Source organism: Arachis hypogaea, chromosome 4 (genome assembly GCF_003086295.3).
Source record: "Arachis hypogaea cultivar Tifrunner chromosome 4, arahy.Tifrunner.gnm2.J5K5, whole genome shotgun sequence".
Taxonomy (NCBI): Eukaryota; Viridiplantae; Streptophyta; class Magnoliopsida; order Fabales; family Fabaceae; genus Arachis; species Arachis hypogaea.
In genome coordinates, this window is record NC_092039.1 from 17,110,319 (window position 1) to 17,127,556 (window position 17,238).

Genomic DNA, 17,238 nt, shown 5'->3' on the forward strand with positions numbered 1-17,238 from the left:
TGGAAGCATTCAATTTTGGCTGATTAGCAAACCAATTTTGGCAATAGCTTTCTGAACCTGCTCTGAGCGGTTAAGGTACAGTTCATAATTTGGTGAGAATTTGGACCATGCTAAAAGTTACCACTCAAGCTGGTGTTATATTGTGTTGTGCATGTCTAAACTTTAGTATTCATGTGCAGTAATATACAAATAAATAAATTTAAATTTAAATAATTAACATTTAATCCCCTTTCAGATTTAAATATCTACCTTCCCATAATAATATATAAAATGCTTTATTACAGGTACAGGTATAATGTAACTGCAACATCCAATATGAAAAGGAAAGTAGTCTAGTATGAAACATTTATGTTTGATCAGGCAAACAAATATATACTGCTCCATGATAATTTAAAGATTATGCACTTTATCATGTAATTTTCAGTGAAATCTATTATCTGTTATTGTTCTTCACATATAATTTTCACTCATTCTATTTTTCTTGTCATGGCTTCCTTTTCAGCACTAGCATACATGGAAATCATAAAACAACTGCCATAATAGGAGATTCATGAATCTGCTATTTTAAAAACCATATTAATTAAGTCGAAGAAAATGAAAGGCATACCCTATATTCTCAGTTCCTGAAAGATTTTGGAATGCTACTCTAGCAACCTTATTGTTATTGCCCATAATTGCTGGGCCACTACTATTCCCTGGACTTAGCAGTCCAACTATCATTTATATTTATTTCTAAATATTCATTAAAATAATTATCCATGCTTAATTTTACTGAATTCAATGTAACTTTCAAATGATGTATAGTATCTATGCTTAATTTAGATACCTGAACAACTAGGAAAAAGGGAGATTTGACCCCCAACACTCAAGCAAAATTATCCAATGCATCATGGAACTCCTTCTCTATAAGCATTTGCTAAAGCATCAATGGCAATTGATTCATCCTCCCAAACAGATACTATATCATTGTTGGCTTTGGGAAAATACTCACCTGTGACATGAAAAATCAGTTTTACATCTTCATATAAATTTTATAAAATATAATTAGTAATAAACATTTCAGCTTTTCAAGGGTCAACTACTGTACTATATAAAATAAATTAAGTTATAAATTAAAATCACTTAAAAAAAAAACAAGCACATCATAAGCAGAATGTGAAGGTTGTGGTAGGCTTAGAGAAGGGGGGTTGAATCTATGCCTTCCTTTTTAAGTTGCTGTTTTGACCCTTTTAAATAGAATTACAATTCTGATTCGTTTTGAACTCAGCAGCGGAAATTTATGAGATAATTTATTTTTGTCTCATGAATATCAGAAAACAGAACTCAGCAGAGAAGAGAAAAATGAACACCAGCATGTATCCTGGTTCGGTTGCCTTGTGCTATGCAACCTACATCCAGTCTCCTCCACAATTATGGAAGAATTTCACTATAGTTAACAGTATTACATACACCAATTTCACACTCAAGTTCTAACCTACCTTGACATTGGCTATGATAACTTCTAACTATTCACTCTTAGTGCTAACCCAACTAAGAAAGGGATACCAAATAGGTACAAGATACAAGACACTTAACCAACCTAAAGAAATCAGAAAAATAACTCTAGGCTTTCCTCTCAAGTGTATCACTCAGCCTTTTTCCACTCATGGCTTTTACTTGAGCTTTCTCACAATGCCTTTTCTCACAAGAAATTATAGAAAGATAAACTTGAAAAAGTACATTACAATCAGTAAAACATGAAGGAGATTGACTTCATCAACAGCCTCTTTGCTATGTGCAAAACCAGATTCGCAAACCTCAGATGCAGTTCTTCAGTATTGGCTGAATGCTTCTTTGAAAGAAAGCATTATCCAAGTAGAGGAACTTCTCAACAGAACACTGTTCTCACTCTCTGGTTTTCTCTCCTTGGTTCTGAATGAGCAAGAAGTCTTCTTTTATTCTCCTTGCATGTTGTTGGGACCTTCTCCCAAGGTTAACACCTTGAGCCTTGAGCTTCACCAACCACAGATTTACTTTTTCTCAATAATCCTCAGAATAGAAACTCTCTTTCTGACTTCCTCATCTTGGCCGAAAGCCATAAAACAGCAACCATAGAAATCTTCCAATGGTCAACTTGATCTGAACCCTTGAAAACCAACTTGGTCCCTAAATCTTGTTTAAGACCGTAGATACACACCAGGGAAGAACAGAAATCCTCTTTCCCATGTATCCCATTTCGGATAGAGCAGAGAGTTTGGAAGAAGAGATGAGACTGAGTTGCATGTATGAGGAAAAAATTTACCTATAACCTAAGCTTGATTTGGTTTGGATTTGTTGAGATGACTTCTGCCTATCAAGCTTAGTTTCTCTTTCTTGCTTCTTTGGTGACTATCTTAGTGAAGAAGCTCTTTCTCTCTTTCTCTTTCTTACTTTTTTGAAACTGATTTGACTTAGTCAGAGAGAGAGATGAACGTTGCTTTTGGTTAAGCAAAAGAGAGGGATTTGCATTTCTGAAATCAGATCGGGCTTGGATCGGATATTGGTATGCTTGGCCCGATTTGATTTCTTTGGCTTCTTTCTTTGCTTTTGCTTGGGCTCTTTATTTTGCTTTCAGCCCAATATTCTTGCTGATTGCTTTTTATTCCATTTGGGCTATTAACATTTGGCCTGCAACAATAAACAATTAGTTAATATGTAGATATAAATAATCAACACTTAATTATTTATTTTGCCCATAAATAATGTTTGTCATCACTAATTAATTTAGTTAATTTCTTAACTCAACAATCTCCCCCTTGATGACAAACATGATTTAATCAATAATCAAAGGACGTTGAGTTTGAGTAAGGTTTAGAAACTCCCTTTGAATGATGTTGCTTGCTAATGTGTTGCTCCCCCTTTCTTTTTCAACAGTAGCTCCCCCTGAATCTATGCTCTTTCCTTTTTGTTCCTGTTTACATTAAGATTAAAAAGGAGCTATTCAAGATATAACTTGACTAAGGGATTCTATATAACTAGAAACACATATTCAGCCCAGTATTTCCTAACATGATAGCAGCAAAAGCAATTTGCAAAATAAATTAGTGAAGTTCAGTTCAGTTCTAATCAGAAAAATCATAAACTATTACTCCCCATTTTGTCATCAAGGGCGAATCAACAAAAACAATACTAGAAGCCCTACAAGAAAGGTTAGTTCATAGTCCAAATAGCTAACTAAACTACCATAAGTGCATCAGAATCATAGGTTATTACAGTCATCCAAGTATCAAAAGTAGAGCAAACAGTAACAAGATAAAACACAGTTCATGAGACAAAAAGATAGCAGCTACATCACTTTTTATGAGACAAATCCTAGGCATCAGAACCATCCCCCTCCGAAGCAGCTTCCTCGTCAACATCAGTGGCAATGTCTTCATCATTATGAAGGTTATCAATGAAGGTCATGAGCACAGCCACCCTATCTCTTGATTTCTTCAGGAAGTTCTCATGCTTGCTAGCTAGCTTCCTTTGTTCCTTGCTCATGGCAATCAAATGATTTGATTGGGAAACAAACTCTTGAGCAACATCCTTGACCACATTCAGCAGAGCAGATTTCTTCCCAGTGGAAATGGAAGTACCTTCAGTGGAAGGAGGAGGAGAGTCATCTGGGATGTACTCTTCATCATCATCATCTAGAACCACTCTCTCAGATCGAGTTGGTCCTTTTTGCTGTTTCACTGAACCACCCCCTTTTAGGTATGAATGTTTATTTTCATAAGCCTCATTTGACAGGTCAACACCAAAAGTCTCAAATATGCAAGTCAAAAACATGCCATATGGTAGTGCTTTATCTTTCACACTTCTAACAGAATCAAACATGTATCTAGCCATCAAATAGGCAAAAGATATTTTTGTTTTAGTGATTAGGGCATACAAAACAAGTGTGTCCATGTAAGAAACCCTTTAATATGAACCACTTTGAGGAATTAAAATGTGGTTGACAATACGGTGCAACTGAGCACGTTCATATCCGAGGGCTTTGTGAGTGGGTGTGATGCCATCAATTAAGGAAACATGTTCACAAATGTGAGCCAGAGCATCATGGTAAGAGATACCAACACCTTCATCCCACTTCACAGATGTATAAGCACACGGCCCAACATCAGTGTACTTCAAGGATTCACTGATAGTTTTATTATTCAAGATAATGTCTATGCCCTTAACATAAAAATGCACACTTCCTTCATGATAAGTCATGTTTGCATAAAATTCTTTGACTAACTGAGGATATACAGGTTTTTTGATTTTGAAAAGGTGATTCCAGTCAAAAAATTCCAAATTTTCAACAAAAGAAAAACTATTCTTTTTTAAGCTAGGTAAATCCACAAGAAAAGATGGACACAGAGTACGATACTGAATAACTCCCTCATAAAAATCATGGTTCATGGCAGATTTGAAACGATGGGGTTATAATCTGAGTGAGATGTCATGAAGTGTGATTTGTGAGCAAAAGGATCAATGTCTGGTTCTCTAACAGATTTGAGAGGGCAATGAGGGTTACCTCTTTGTGAACGCACAGGAACAGACCTTGACTTAGGTTTTGCTGTCTCAGGAACAGGTTCTTCAATGGCAGGACGCTTACCCTTGGATGAACTAGGTTTTGAGGAACTTGGTTTGGATGGCGTTGCCTTAGGTGGTGGCATCGGTTTGGCAGGAGCAGGGTATGTTGGAGTGGTCTTGGTTCGCGCCATGGGAACAGTGCGAGGAGGAGAGGTAGGAGAAGAGGGTGAAGGAGTAAAAGTGGTGTCTTGAGAATGAGTTGATGGTCTAGGATATCCTGGAAGTTTATGAATTTTTTCACGCGGTGCTCTTTTAGCAATGACTTTCTTCCCCATTTTGGGTAGATTGAGGCTTTTGATGGAAGAGAGACAGTGGAGTGAGAGGGAAGAAATCGAAGAGTTTGAGGAGAAGTTATGGAGGGAAGAGAGGGAGTGTTGGTAACCGTACCCAAAAGTGGTTTTCCAAAACCATGTAACTGCATCACCTTTTGAAATGACATGAAAAGACCTGACCTCATAAAATAAAGATTTGATTTGATTTGAAAATAAAACAGGAAATGAATTTTAAATTAAAAAAAAACCAAAAAATAAACTGAAAAATCTTTTTGGATTATAACCATTTAATGAAAAGTTATTTTAAAAAATACACAGCCCATCAACCAAAACAATATAACATTCATATATGGGCCCAGAGATAGTTGGATTTAAGGAAACACATTGGACCACTCTAGATTTGATTTTGAGGTTGGCCTAGATTATCTATCATTTGAAACAAGCCCAGAACACGCTGGCTTGATGGAGACGTTCATCACCTACCCAGAATTGTCTCATACCTGTTTATGAGACAAAAAATCTCCAACAAATACATTAGCAATTTTCAAACAAAGAATCATAAATCAAAATTCCTAGACAAGTCCTAAGCATACAGAATCTATCCTCAGCTAATGGTTTTGTAAAAATATCTGCTAATTGCTCCTCAGATTTAACAAATTGAATACTAATATCCCTTTTTTGGACATGTTCTCTTATTGAGTGAAATTTCACTTCAATATGCTTAGTCCTTGAGTGTAAAACTAGATTTTTAGAAATATTAATGGCACTCATATTATCACACATCAAGGGAATATTTTTAGCCTTTAATTTGTAATCAGCAAGCTGTGTTTTTAACCATAAAAGCTGAGAACAACAAGAAGAAGCAGCTATATACTCAGCCTCTGCAGTGGATAAGGCCACTGTTGGTTGCTTCTTACTTGACCAAACATTTAAGGACTTTCCAAGGAAGCAACATAAACCAGAAGTGCTCCTTCTATCAACTCTATCACCAGCAAAATCTGCATCACAATAACCAACTGCAGAAAAATCATCAATCTTAGGATACCAAAGACCAAAATTAGATGTGCCATGAACATATCTAATGATCCTTTTAACTGCAGAAAGATGTGACTCTTTAGGTTTGGATTGGAACCTAGAACACAATCCAACACTTTGCACAATATCGGGTCTAGAAGAAGTTAAGTACATAAGAGAACCAATCATTCCTCTATACCTAGTCTCATCAACATCTTTCTCAGTTTCTCCCTTATCTAACTTAGAACTAGGATGCATGGGTGTTCCCATGGGTTTGGCATTTTCCATACCAAATTTCTTAACTAATTCCTTGGCATATTTTCTTGATGAATGAAAATACCTTTTTCAGTTTGTTTAATTTGCAGCCCAATCATTAGAGTTTTTGATGAATAGAGTTGTGTCAGTGGTGCCTCTTTGAAAACCATTTTTCAAAAGAAAAGAGCTAAGTCTCTCATACCAAGCTCTAGGAGCTTGTCTTAAACCATAGAGAGCTTTAGACAATTTGAAAACATGATTAGAATGTACTTTATTTTCAAAACCAGGAGGCTGCTCCACATACACTTCTCTATCTATCACACCATTCAAAAATGCACATTTCACATCCATTTGATATAATTTAAAACCACAAAATGCAGCATAAGCTAAGAGAAGTCTTATGGCTTCCATTCGGGCAACAGGGGCGAATGATTTATCAAAGTCTATTCCTTCTTCTTGGTCATATCCTTGAGCCACTAGCCTTGCCTTGTTTCTTGCAATGCTACCATCTTCTCCCAACTTGTTCCGAAATATCCACTTGGTGCCGGTCACTTTCTTTCCACTTGGCCTTGGAACCAAAGTCCATACTTAGTTCTTTTCAAACTCAAGAAGCTCATCCTCCATAGCTTTAACCCAAGATGGGTCATTAAGTGCTTCCTTAACGTTTTGAGGCTCTATCTGTGATAGAAGGGCAATGTTGAATCCTTCATTTGCCTTTCTAGTGGAAGACCTTGTTTGCACTCCATGAGAGACGTCCCCAATGATAAATTTCTCAGGATAATTCTTCAAGAATCTCCACTCATGAGGTCTGGTGGACTTAGAGGCAGATTCAGTCACCAAGGGATTCTGGGCGCTGCTGGCTGCAGGATATCCTTCAGATTCATGAGACAAAATGGAATTGTCTCTTGAATTTTCAGCATTTGCAGTTTCTGGTTCAGCTTGTCCAGAATTTTCTTTTCCATGATTTTGAGCAGATTCATCCTCCTTTTGAGTTTGATTTCCTGCATCACAATCTTCCAAAATGCTTTGCACCAAGTTAGTATCACAAAATGTAACATGTATGGACTCTTCAATAATTCTAGCATCTTGATGATAAACCCTATATGCTTTACTAGTTGTGGAATATCCTACAAACAAACACTCATAGGCCTTTGGATCAAATTTTCCCAAATTTTCTTTGTTATTTAAAACAAAACATTTGCATCCAAAGATATGCAAGTAATCTAAGTTTGGTGGGTAGCCTTTCCAAAGTTCATAAGGGGTTTTCTTCAAAAATTTCCTTATGATTGTTCTATTTAAAATGTGGCAAGCTGTGTTAACTGCTTCAGCCTAAAGGAATTTTGGAACATTACTCTCACAAAGCATAGCTCTTGTCATCTCTTGTATGCTTCTATTTCTTCTTTCCACAACACCATTTTGCTGTGGTGTTCTTGGATAAGAGAAGTTGTGAGATATTCCAAATTTCTCACAAAAGGATTCAAACAAATTATTTTCAAATTCAGTTCCATGATCACTTCTTATAGAAGAAATTTTTAAATCCTTTTCATTTTGAAGTTTCTTGCAAAAAGGTTCAAAGGCTGAAAAATCTTCATTTTTGTGTGCAAGAAATAAAACCCAACCAAACCTAGTATAGTCATCCACAATTACTAAACCATAATGTTTACCACCTAGGCTTTGAGTTCTTGTTGGACCAAATAAATCAATGTGTAGCAACTCAAGTGGTCTTTTAGTAGAGATGTCTTCCTTTGGTTTAAAAGAACTTTTTGTTTGTTTTCCCATTTGGCAAGCATCACATGTGATGTCTTTGTCAAACTTTATCAAAGGGAGACCTCTTACTAATTCTTTCTTTACAAGTTTGTTTATTTGAAACATACCTGCATGGCCCAATCTCTTGTGCCATAACCACTTTTCAGATTCTTTAGAGTGAAGACAAGCTACATTTTAATCCTTTAGTTCATCAAGAGTAAGTCCATACATATTATTGAAACGCTTGGCAACAAACATCACTTCATTTGTCTTTTCATTAACAACACAGCATTCAAGCCTTTTGAAAACAACTAAATATCCTAAATCACACAGCTGACTTATACTCAAAAGATTGTGCTTTAAACCACATACCAAAAGTACATCATCAATGAAAGTAGATTGCTCATTACCTACTTTTCCAACAGCAATGATTTTACCTTTACCATCATCTCCAAAGGTCACAAAACCTCCATTATACTTATTTAGTTTGATGAAGTAGGTTGACCTTCCAGTCATGTGCCTTGAACATCCATTATCCATGTACCACATGTCCTTTTTGTTCTTGGATGCTAGGCAAATCTACATGATGAGTTTCAAGTAGTTTTAGGTATCCAAATTAATTTGGATCCTTTGAAGTTAATCCATCTTGGTTGCCCAAGTGCATTGAAATCACAAACAATATTGTAAACTTTGTTTCCAACAACTCTTTTTTCAATGAAACATTGTACATATGAGTGACCAAATTTCTTGCAATTGACACAATGACTTTCTGACGTGTGTCGCTGAACTTGAGGTGAGTTATATTGCTTGAAATGATTAAAGTGTTGAAATTTTCTGGTTTTAGGAGGAAATGCATTTCTTTTGACAAACTGATTTTTATTAAAGTTATTCCTCTTTACAAAAGCATTTTCACCAGAATTTCTTTGAACATTTTTTTCTTTCGAATATGAGGTTTTGTTGTAAAATGGTGGTTTCTTGAAAATAGACTCATTTTTCGAGATGTAACCCAAACTTGGCCGGTTTGAACTCGGTTCAGTTTTTGGTGAAGGCTCAGTTTCACTTGTGTATATTTCATCAAATTTTTCTTCAAGTGTTGGAGTATTTTCAATACCAGATTTGTTTGGTATAGTTTTGGTATTTGATGAAGAAGCCACAAATTTTATAGAGGAAATATTAGAAACTGCATTTTCCTTGGCTATGTAGCCTAAACCAGATTTTTCAAACAATAGTCTTTGACTTGCAAGTAATTTGCCCAAGTTACTAGATCATTGAGCAAATTTTGCTAAGTCACCGTTCAACCTTTTAATCATATCATTTAATCTTTTATTTTCAGCAATTAACTCATGTGAAGGATCTACAATGTGCTTTCCTTTTAATTTTTCAAGTTCAGATTTTAGAAATCTATTTTCTTCAATGATGTCCAAAGCACATTCAGTTTCCTTCACTTTTTCTTTTAAAAATTCATTTTCAGCTCTTAACACATCTCTTTCAGATATGCATTCATTGTATTTGTCAAGCAGTTTTGAGGTGTTTAAGGTAAGATCATCAATAATAGCATGCAAGTCCTCAATGGTCAAATCATAATAATTTACCTCATCAAGATTGTTATTTCCAGCCATGAAGCAGTCTTTGTTATCTCCTTCAGATTCTTCTTCTTCATTTGAGTCATTCTCGAGATCCTCCCAAGCTGCCATGAGTACTCTCTTCCTTTTCTTCTTTCCTTTGTCCTCCTTTTTGAGCTTTGGACAGTTTGACTTGAAGTGTCCAGCCTCCTTGCAATGATGACACGTCACCTTGCTAAAGTCTATCTTGTGCTCCTTTGAACTTGAACCCTTGTATTTGCCCTTATTCTTCATCATCCTTCTAAATCTCCTAGCAAAAAACAAAAGTTCATCATCTGAAATACCATCACTGGACTCACTCTTTTTCGATTCTATTTGTGATTTGAGGGCTATTCCCTTTTTCTTTGAGTCTGTTTTTGTGTGTGTGGCCTCATAAGCAAGGAGTTTTCCTCTCAACTCATCATAGGTTATGGGACTTATGTTGTTACTCTTGGTTAGGACAGTGGCAGTGTTTTCCCATTCTTTTGTGAGGCTTTTAAGGAGTTTTCTCACCAAGATTTGTTCTGCATAGTTTGTACCCATAGCATCAAGGTTGTTGATTATGATTGAGAATCTCTCAAATGCTTCATCAATGCTTTTTTCATCCTTCAGGCTAAACATCTCGTACTCTTTTCGCAGCATATCAATCCTAGTTTCTTTGACTTGTTTGGTGCCTTCGTGTGTAACCTGAAGTTTTTCCCAGATTTCTTTGGCTGTCTTACATCTAGACACCTTCCGGTACTCTTCAAAGCTGATAGCACAGTGAAGAAGGTTGATTACTTTAGCGTTAAGCTCTATCTTCTTCTTGTCATCTTCATTCCATTCAACTTCTTCTTTTGGAGTCACCACTCCATCAGCACTTGTTTTTGTTGGGATCTTGGGACCACTCACAACGATCTTCCATATGTTGTAGTCAATGGATTGGATGAAGATCCTTATCCTTTCTTTCTAGTAGGAATAGTTCTTCCCGTTGAAGAAAGGTGGCCGGTTGTTTGACTGGCCTTCAGTGAGGGTGTAAGCAACTATGGTTGTGCCTAAGTTGTTCGCCATTGGATCTTTGCTCCAAGCGGTTAAGCTTGATTCTTGAGACCTTAGCTCCTGATACCAATTGAAGGTTGTGGTAGGCTTAGAGAAGGAGGGTTGAATCTATGCCTTCCTTTTTAAGTTGCTGTTTTGACCCTTTTAAACAGAATTACAATTCTGATTCTGTTTAAACTCAGCAGCGGAAATTTATGAGACAATTTATTTTTGTCTCATGAATATCAGAAAATAGAACTCAGCAGAGTAGAGAAAAATGAACACCAGCATGTATCCTGGTTCGGTTGCCTTGTGCTATGCAACCTACATCCAGTCTCCTCCACAATTATGGAAGAATTTCACTATAGTTAACAGTATTACATACACCAATTTCACACTCAAGTTCTAACCTACCTTGACATTGGCTATGATAACTTCTAACTATTCACTCTTAGTGCTAACCCAACTAAGAAAGGGATACCAAACAGGTACAAGATACAAGACACTTAACCAACCTAAAGAAATCAGAAAAATAACTCTAGACTTTCCTCTCAAGTGTATCACTCAGCCTTTTTCCACTCATGGATTTTACTTGAGCTTTCTCACAATGCCTTTTCTCACAAGAAATTACAGAAAGATAAACTTGGAAAAGTACGTTACAATCAGTAAAACATAAAGGAGATTGACTTCATCAACAGCCTCTTTGCTATGTGCAAAACCAGATTCGCAAACCTCAGATGCAGTTCTTCAGTATTGGCTGAATGCTTCTTTGAAAGAAAGCATTATCCAAGTAGAGGAACTTCTCAACAGAACACTGTTCTCACTCTCTGGTTTTCTCTCCTTGGTTCTGAATGAGCAAGAAGTCTTCTTTTATTCTCCTTGCATGTTGTTGGGACCTTCTCCCAAGGTTAACACCTTGAGCCTTGAGCTTCACCAACCACAGATTTACTTTTTCTCAATAATCCTCAGAATAGAAACTCTCCTTCTGACTTCCTCATCTTGGCCGAAAGCCATAAAATAGCAACCATAGAAATCTTCCAATGGTCAACTTGATCTAAACCCTTGAAAACCAACTTGGTCCCCAAGTCTTGTTTAAGACCGTAGATACACACCAGGGAAGAACATAAATCCTCTTTCCCATGTATCCCATTTCGGATAGAGCAGAGAGTTTGGAAGAAGAGATGAGACTGAGTTGCATGTATGAGGAAAAGATTTACCTATAACCTAAGCTTGATTTGGTTTGGATTTATTGAGATGACTTCTGCCTATCAAGCTTAGTTTCTCTTTCTTGCTTCTTTGGTGACTATCTTGGTGAAGAAGCTCTTTCTCTCTTTCTCTTTCTTACTTTTCTGAAACTGATTTGACTTGGTCAGAGAGAGAGATGAACGTTGCTTTTGGTTAAGCAAAAGAGAGGGATTTGCATTTCTGAAATCAGATCGGGCTTGGATCGGGTATTGGTATGCTTGGCCTGATTTGATTTCTTTGGCTTCTTTCTTTGCTTTTGCTTGGGCTCTTTATTTTGCTTTCAACCCAATATTCTTGCTGATTGCTTTTTATTCCATTTGGGCTATTAACATTTGGCCTGCAACAATAAACAATTAGTTAATATGTAGCTATAAATAATCAACACTTAATTATTTATTTTGCCCAAAAATAATGTTTGTCATCACTAATTAATTTAGTTAATTTCTTAACTCAACATAATGCAATTTGAACTTACTGCTATACACATTGATACTGAAGGGACATGGCAGAATATCCTTGCCATCAAAGGAAGAACAAATCTCATAAGTTCCAACATCTTTAGCCATATAGGTACAATTGTATGAACCATCCTTGTTATCCTTAATGTCCAAAGTTTGAAAAAGAGATTTGTTAGCTGAAGTAGTCTCCAACGTCAACCTTGATTGTTGTGCAAGAACGGGTTTGCAAATGAATCCATAAGCTGCACTAGTATTTCATTTTCTAACATCTTTGCCACCTTAAAAGAAAACTTGACCACATTTGATAAGGAACCATTAACTTCACCTGCACCAAAATCAAGCACTATAAAGTAGAAACCATTTCTCTCTACAGAAGCAATTGATCTTTCCTAGCTAAACATTCTTATATGTTAAAGTTGAAATCTTTTCTTTTGGTCAAATGCAAAAATGCAAACTAATTCTTTACCTGCTTTTACTTCTTTTCTGAGTGTATGACCCTTATTCAATAAGACATTCCCACAATATACATGTATATCATAAAAACCACTTTTCTCAGGTGTGTAATCTACATGGAAGGCACTCATAGCTATAGAGCTTTCACTCCTGTTAACCATTTTGTCTCTAAATATCTTACTACTTGTTGCAATCCATAGACACCAAATTGATGCAAAAATATAATTCCTATGAATCTATGCCCTCCCATTCTTGGCCATCTATGTACCTGAAAGTATAGTAAGAAAATCATGATTAGTAGAGATTGATAAACACATTCTACTTTTAAATTTTGGCAAAGGGAAATTGGCCTAACATAACATCCCTCATCCCCTCATTCCCTCATTCCTTCCCATTAGGCATTTTATATTTTCTGGAAGTTCAGCATAAGCCAACCAAATAGGAGTAACATTGTAGATATTAGTTAAAGCAGAGTTTATGTAATGCAGATTTGATTAGTTCAGTGACTAAACCAAAATGAATAGATCATAAATGAGAGTCAAGATGCAGGTATAAATCATAAAGAAGGTATAACCAAGTCAAGCACCAACTTTGATCAATTCCAGGGTCTGATGGACTTTTTGAAGCATTAGCCTTTCCATTTGCAACCTTGTCTCCCTTTCTGCCTTTGTTAAATTCACCTTGGAAACGAAAAACAATCAGGAAAAAGAAAATGACTGAGGAGACACAAAAAGAACGAGCAATCTATTTAAATATTGTAATCAAAATGTGCCAGAATGTGAAGTCTTGAAAGGATGGAGGCAGTAATAACTTCAGCAACTGCACTCCTACCTTTTCCACCAGATGCTGGCGAACTAGTACTAGTTATTCCGGATTCAAATGGGCCTAAAATATAACAAAAAAGGGAAAAAATCAGTAAGATCATAGAAGAACTAATTGTAAACAAGGCGACTCTTCTTCAGTTCAGGCACCGGCTACATCACAGAGGTTTCAGCACAGTGTAGTCACCACAAAGAAGTAGCAAGACATTAGGTGTAGTTCTATACCAAGTATTTTCAGACGAAAGCGCTTATATATAGGACTGGAGTGATCAACCTTGAAGCCCATCTCCTCGAACATTCTCAACTAGAGCAGGAGAAAATAAATAAAAATAAATAATGCAGTAGTTCTAATTGGTAGATAAAATAAGTTATAGAAGACTAAGATATCAGCAAGTCATACAAAGTTGACCCCATTCATATCAGCAACTCAAATGTAGTCGCAACAAGAAAGCAGGAAGCAAAACTAAAAGAAACTCGAAACTTACTAAAAGACGCAGCTCTTGGAGATGGATCCCTCGGAGAAGGAGCCCTTGGAGAAGCAGCTCTAGGAGGGACAACAGGGGCTGGTTTTGGTTGCTCCAGAGGCGTTGGAGGCCTTACAGATAGTAATTGTTGCTCTCTTTCGAAGTCGCCAAAGATTCTCTCAATGCTGCTTGGCTCTCTGAAGAGGGGGATGAATGAATTGGTCTCTCCATGCCTTAGTTTTCCTAGGCCTTTCTTCTTCTTATCTTTCGAGCTTTTGTTCTCTGAATCCTGTTATATTGGCAAGGTTATCAAACTCGAAAGTTCACCAAATCTCAGAGCTTAGATAAACTTCAATCATATGACATAACTCGCGAACTTGTTAATAATCTTGCATGTTGTAAAAAGAGCTTGTTGCAAATTTTGAAGAGTGAAGACAGAGTTCTATGATAATTGATTTCAAACAAAATAAACATTAGTTTGCAGATTTTGCTTCCTTTCCATATAGAAAATGAGCATAAAAATATTAGTATTCTGTCTTCTACATTTCAAATTTTCTATTACTGATTATGAAACAACTTAATTGGCATCTATCAAATCCTTTTAGTTTATGACTTTATACAACATAATTATATTTATCTACATTCTTATAGACCAGAATCCCAAAATTTCAAAATATTAGAAATGATTAAGTATTTTAATATTACTACAAATCTCTATCAGTAACAAGAAAACCAAACCTAACAACAACAAAAAGAAAAATCAAGAACATGCCAAACAGGATCAAGATTTTTCACATCATAAATAAATAAACAAATATAAATAAAATCACTTACATTAGGTACTTGCTTCTCTTTAGAGTGGTGTGTAAAAACCCTCATTATTGCAGAAAATCAACTACCCTTCTTTCCTATATCAGTAGCATTAGTATCTTTTCCTGTAAAGATTTTATGATTTTAGGAAACTCCAAATATAACATGAATCCAGAGTTGTAAGATCAAAATCACATTCATTTTTATACAATCTTGGATTCTTTTAGAAAAAATAAAACTATTATAAAATCAAACTATTAAGTATTAGAACCTGCTTTATATCTTCATCATAATCGCTGACGTTGAAATTATCATAGAATAGGAAATAGAATCATAGTTAGCAATGGAACATAGGATAATATAATTAGAGTTAGCGATGGTATAGAAAGAAAGAAAAAAGCGATGAAAGAGAAAGGAGATTAGGATTACCTACACAACCGAGACAAGATCGAAGAGAGAAACACAACAACACACGAAAAAGAGCAAGCCCTAGTGGTGAGAACGAAGAGAGAAACGCATATTAGGGTTCGAAAGGGAGCGATGCGAGCAAGACCGACGGAAGGGGTGCGACGAAAATGAACCAGGAAGGGGTGCGACGGGATGCGAGCAAAGCCGATGGAAGTTGAGTGCAATGGAGGTTCGGTAACACGGCGGAGCAAGGCTGATAGCGCCGCCGATGAAGCATTCAGAGGGGATGAGCGTGGAATCGCGTAAGTGGGGTGTGAAATGAAGTGGTATAATGTGATTCTCACATCTTTATTCTAATATTTCCGACGGAAAATTTTAAATTACAGACGGAAAATCCGTCTGTAATAATTTAATAAAAAGTAGTATTTTGTCTATTTAATTACAGACGGATTTTCCGTCTGTAACTATTTCCCACGAAAAAAGATTAATTTTACCGACAGAATTATCAACGGATTCTATTTTTCGTCTGTAATTTATACTAATTCATTTTTTTTTTATTTTCCGACAAAAAAATTTCTCTAAAATTCTGTCTGTATTTATGTGGGATAAAATCTGTCGGAAATATCCGTCTATAATAACTAATTTTTCTTGTAGTGTTACTTTAATATAAAAATCGATTTTACAACTTATAAAAAATTGCATGATTTCTTTTGCAATAACCAACTATATTTTTCTGACCATATATAGTCAGGTATTCTGGCACCCATTCTTTATTTAAAAAATAATAATACAATAAAAAAAAGTTGATGAATGATCTTTGGTGGACAATTATGCAGTAAGATGCTAAGAATTTCTCACTGTATTTGACCCTTTGACCTCTGTTGGTACGGGGAATTAATTTTTGACGAATTGAGAAAAAAAAACAAATTTATTCTGTTATTAATATATTTATATATAAATATATATAATTTAAATTTTTAAATATATATTTATATTTTAATATATATTTTATATTAATAATTAATTTTGATAATTAATTTTAATATACAAATAATATAATCGAAAAATTAATAACTAAGTGGAACGAAATTTCCCATCACAAGATAACTAGTTAGCTAAAGATGTTTGAAGGGAGAAAGTAAAAGTAGCAAATAATGTTGAGGAATCAGATACACATGTCGCCATCTAATGCTTTCTATTATTATTCAACGCAGTGCTAGTCAAATAATCTGAGTAATTTTCATTACAGAATAATATAATCTATGTCTACTACATTGATTACTTTGCTTTTAAGATTAGAGAATATAAAAAAAGTAGATATTATTATAAATATTTTATAATTATTTTTATATAAAATATATTTTTTTATTATTAAATAATAAATTATAAAATTTAATTTGATATATTATAAAAATATTTTTTTTAGAATATGACCGAATAAATAAAATATATTTTTAATATAAAATTTTTTATAAATTTTTTTTAATATTTTTATTTGAATAAGTGTTTTAATAATTTTGATATAAACTGTCTTTAAACTATTAATATGTTATTATCTATAAAGACTATTTAGATTAATTATTTAAATAATTAATAATTAATTGAAAATTTTTAAATTATAAAAAATTTTCGAACAAATAACTAAAGACCAAAAAAAATTATTCAAATAAAAAGTATAAAAAAAACCATCTTAGAAAAAGTGAAAATGGGAAAGATCGAGAACGATAATCTAGTATCGATATACATGTTTTTCAACGAATGCAAAGATTTTTTTTGTGTGGTAAAAAATTTAATGGTCCAATAATGTTTGATAATAAAATATATTTTTAATTTAATTTATTTTATTTTTCAAATTTTATTTTCAAATTTTTTAATTTTATTTTAATTTTGATATTCTAATCTTATTTTTTTAATATTAAGATTAATAATTAATAAATATTTATTATTAATTTAATTTTTAATTATCTAATTCTACAGTTATAATTATTTATCAATCATTTTTTTATTATTATCAATCATCTTTTTTATTATTATCCATTTAAAAAAGTAGGTATAAAATCTTAATCCATACACATCCATACTTCAATTTATTTGAT

The 17,238-nt window shown here is 34.5% G+C and overlaps 1 protein-coding gene across 6 annotated transcripts; it reads right to left on the reverse strand.

Moving 5' to 3' along the window:
* Positions 1-10,751: 10,751 nt before the first annotated feature.
* On the reverse strand, positions 10,752-15,472 carry LOC112796401 (protein IQ-DOMAIN 14-like). Of its 6 annotated transcripts, XR_003199150.3 has the most exons (10): positions 15,164-15,472; positions 15,006-15,030; positions 14,759-14,859; positions 13,946-14,213; positions 13,686-13,764; positions 13,471-13,524; positions 13,230-13,319; positions 12,653-12,907; positions 12,204-12,511; positions 10,752-12,065 (listed from the first exon to the last, which is right to left on the reverse strand). XR_003199150.3 is itself a non-coding variant. In XM_072235182.1 (9 exons), the coding sequence occupies exons 3-5, from the start codon at positions 14,801-14,803 to the stop codon at positions 13,730-13,732; spliced, it is 348 nt and encodes a 115-aa protein (XP_072091283.1). In that variant the 5' UTR covers positions 14,804-14,859; positions 15,006-15,030; positions 15,164-15,472; the 3' UTR covers positions 10,752-12,065; positions 12,204-12,511; positions 12,653-12,907; positions 13,230-13,524; positions 13,686-13,729. The 6 variants fall into 6 exon arrangements, 4 of the variants coding, with proteins under 4 accessions (XP_072091283.1, XP_072091284.1, XP_072091285.1 ...); XR_011881008.1 differs by lacking the exon at positions 15,006-15,030 and having other exon boundaries at positions 15,164-15,462; XM_072235182.1 differs by having other exon boundaries at positions 13,230-13,524.
* Positions 15,473-17,238: the final 1,766 nt, after the last annotated feature.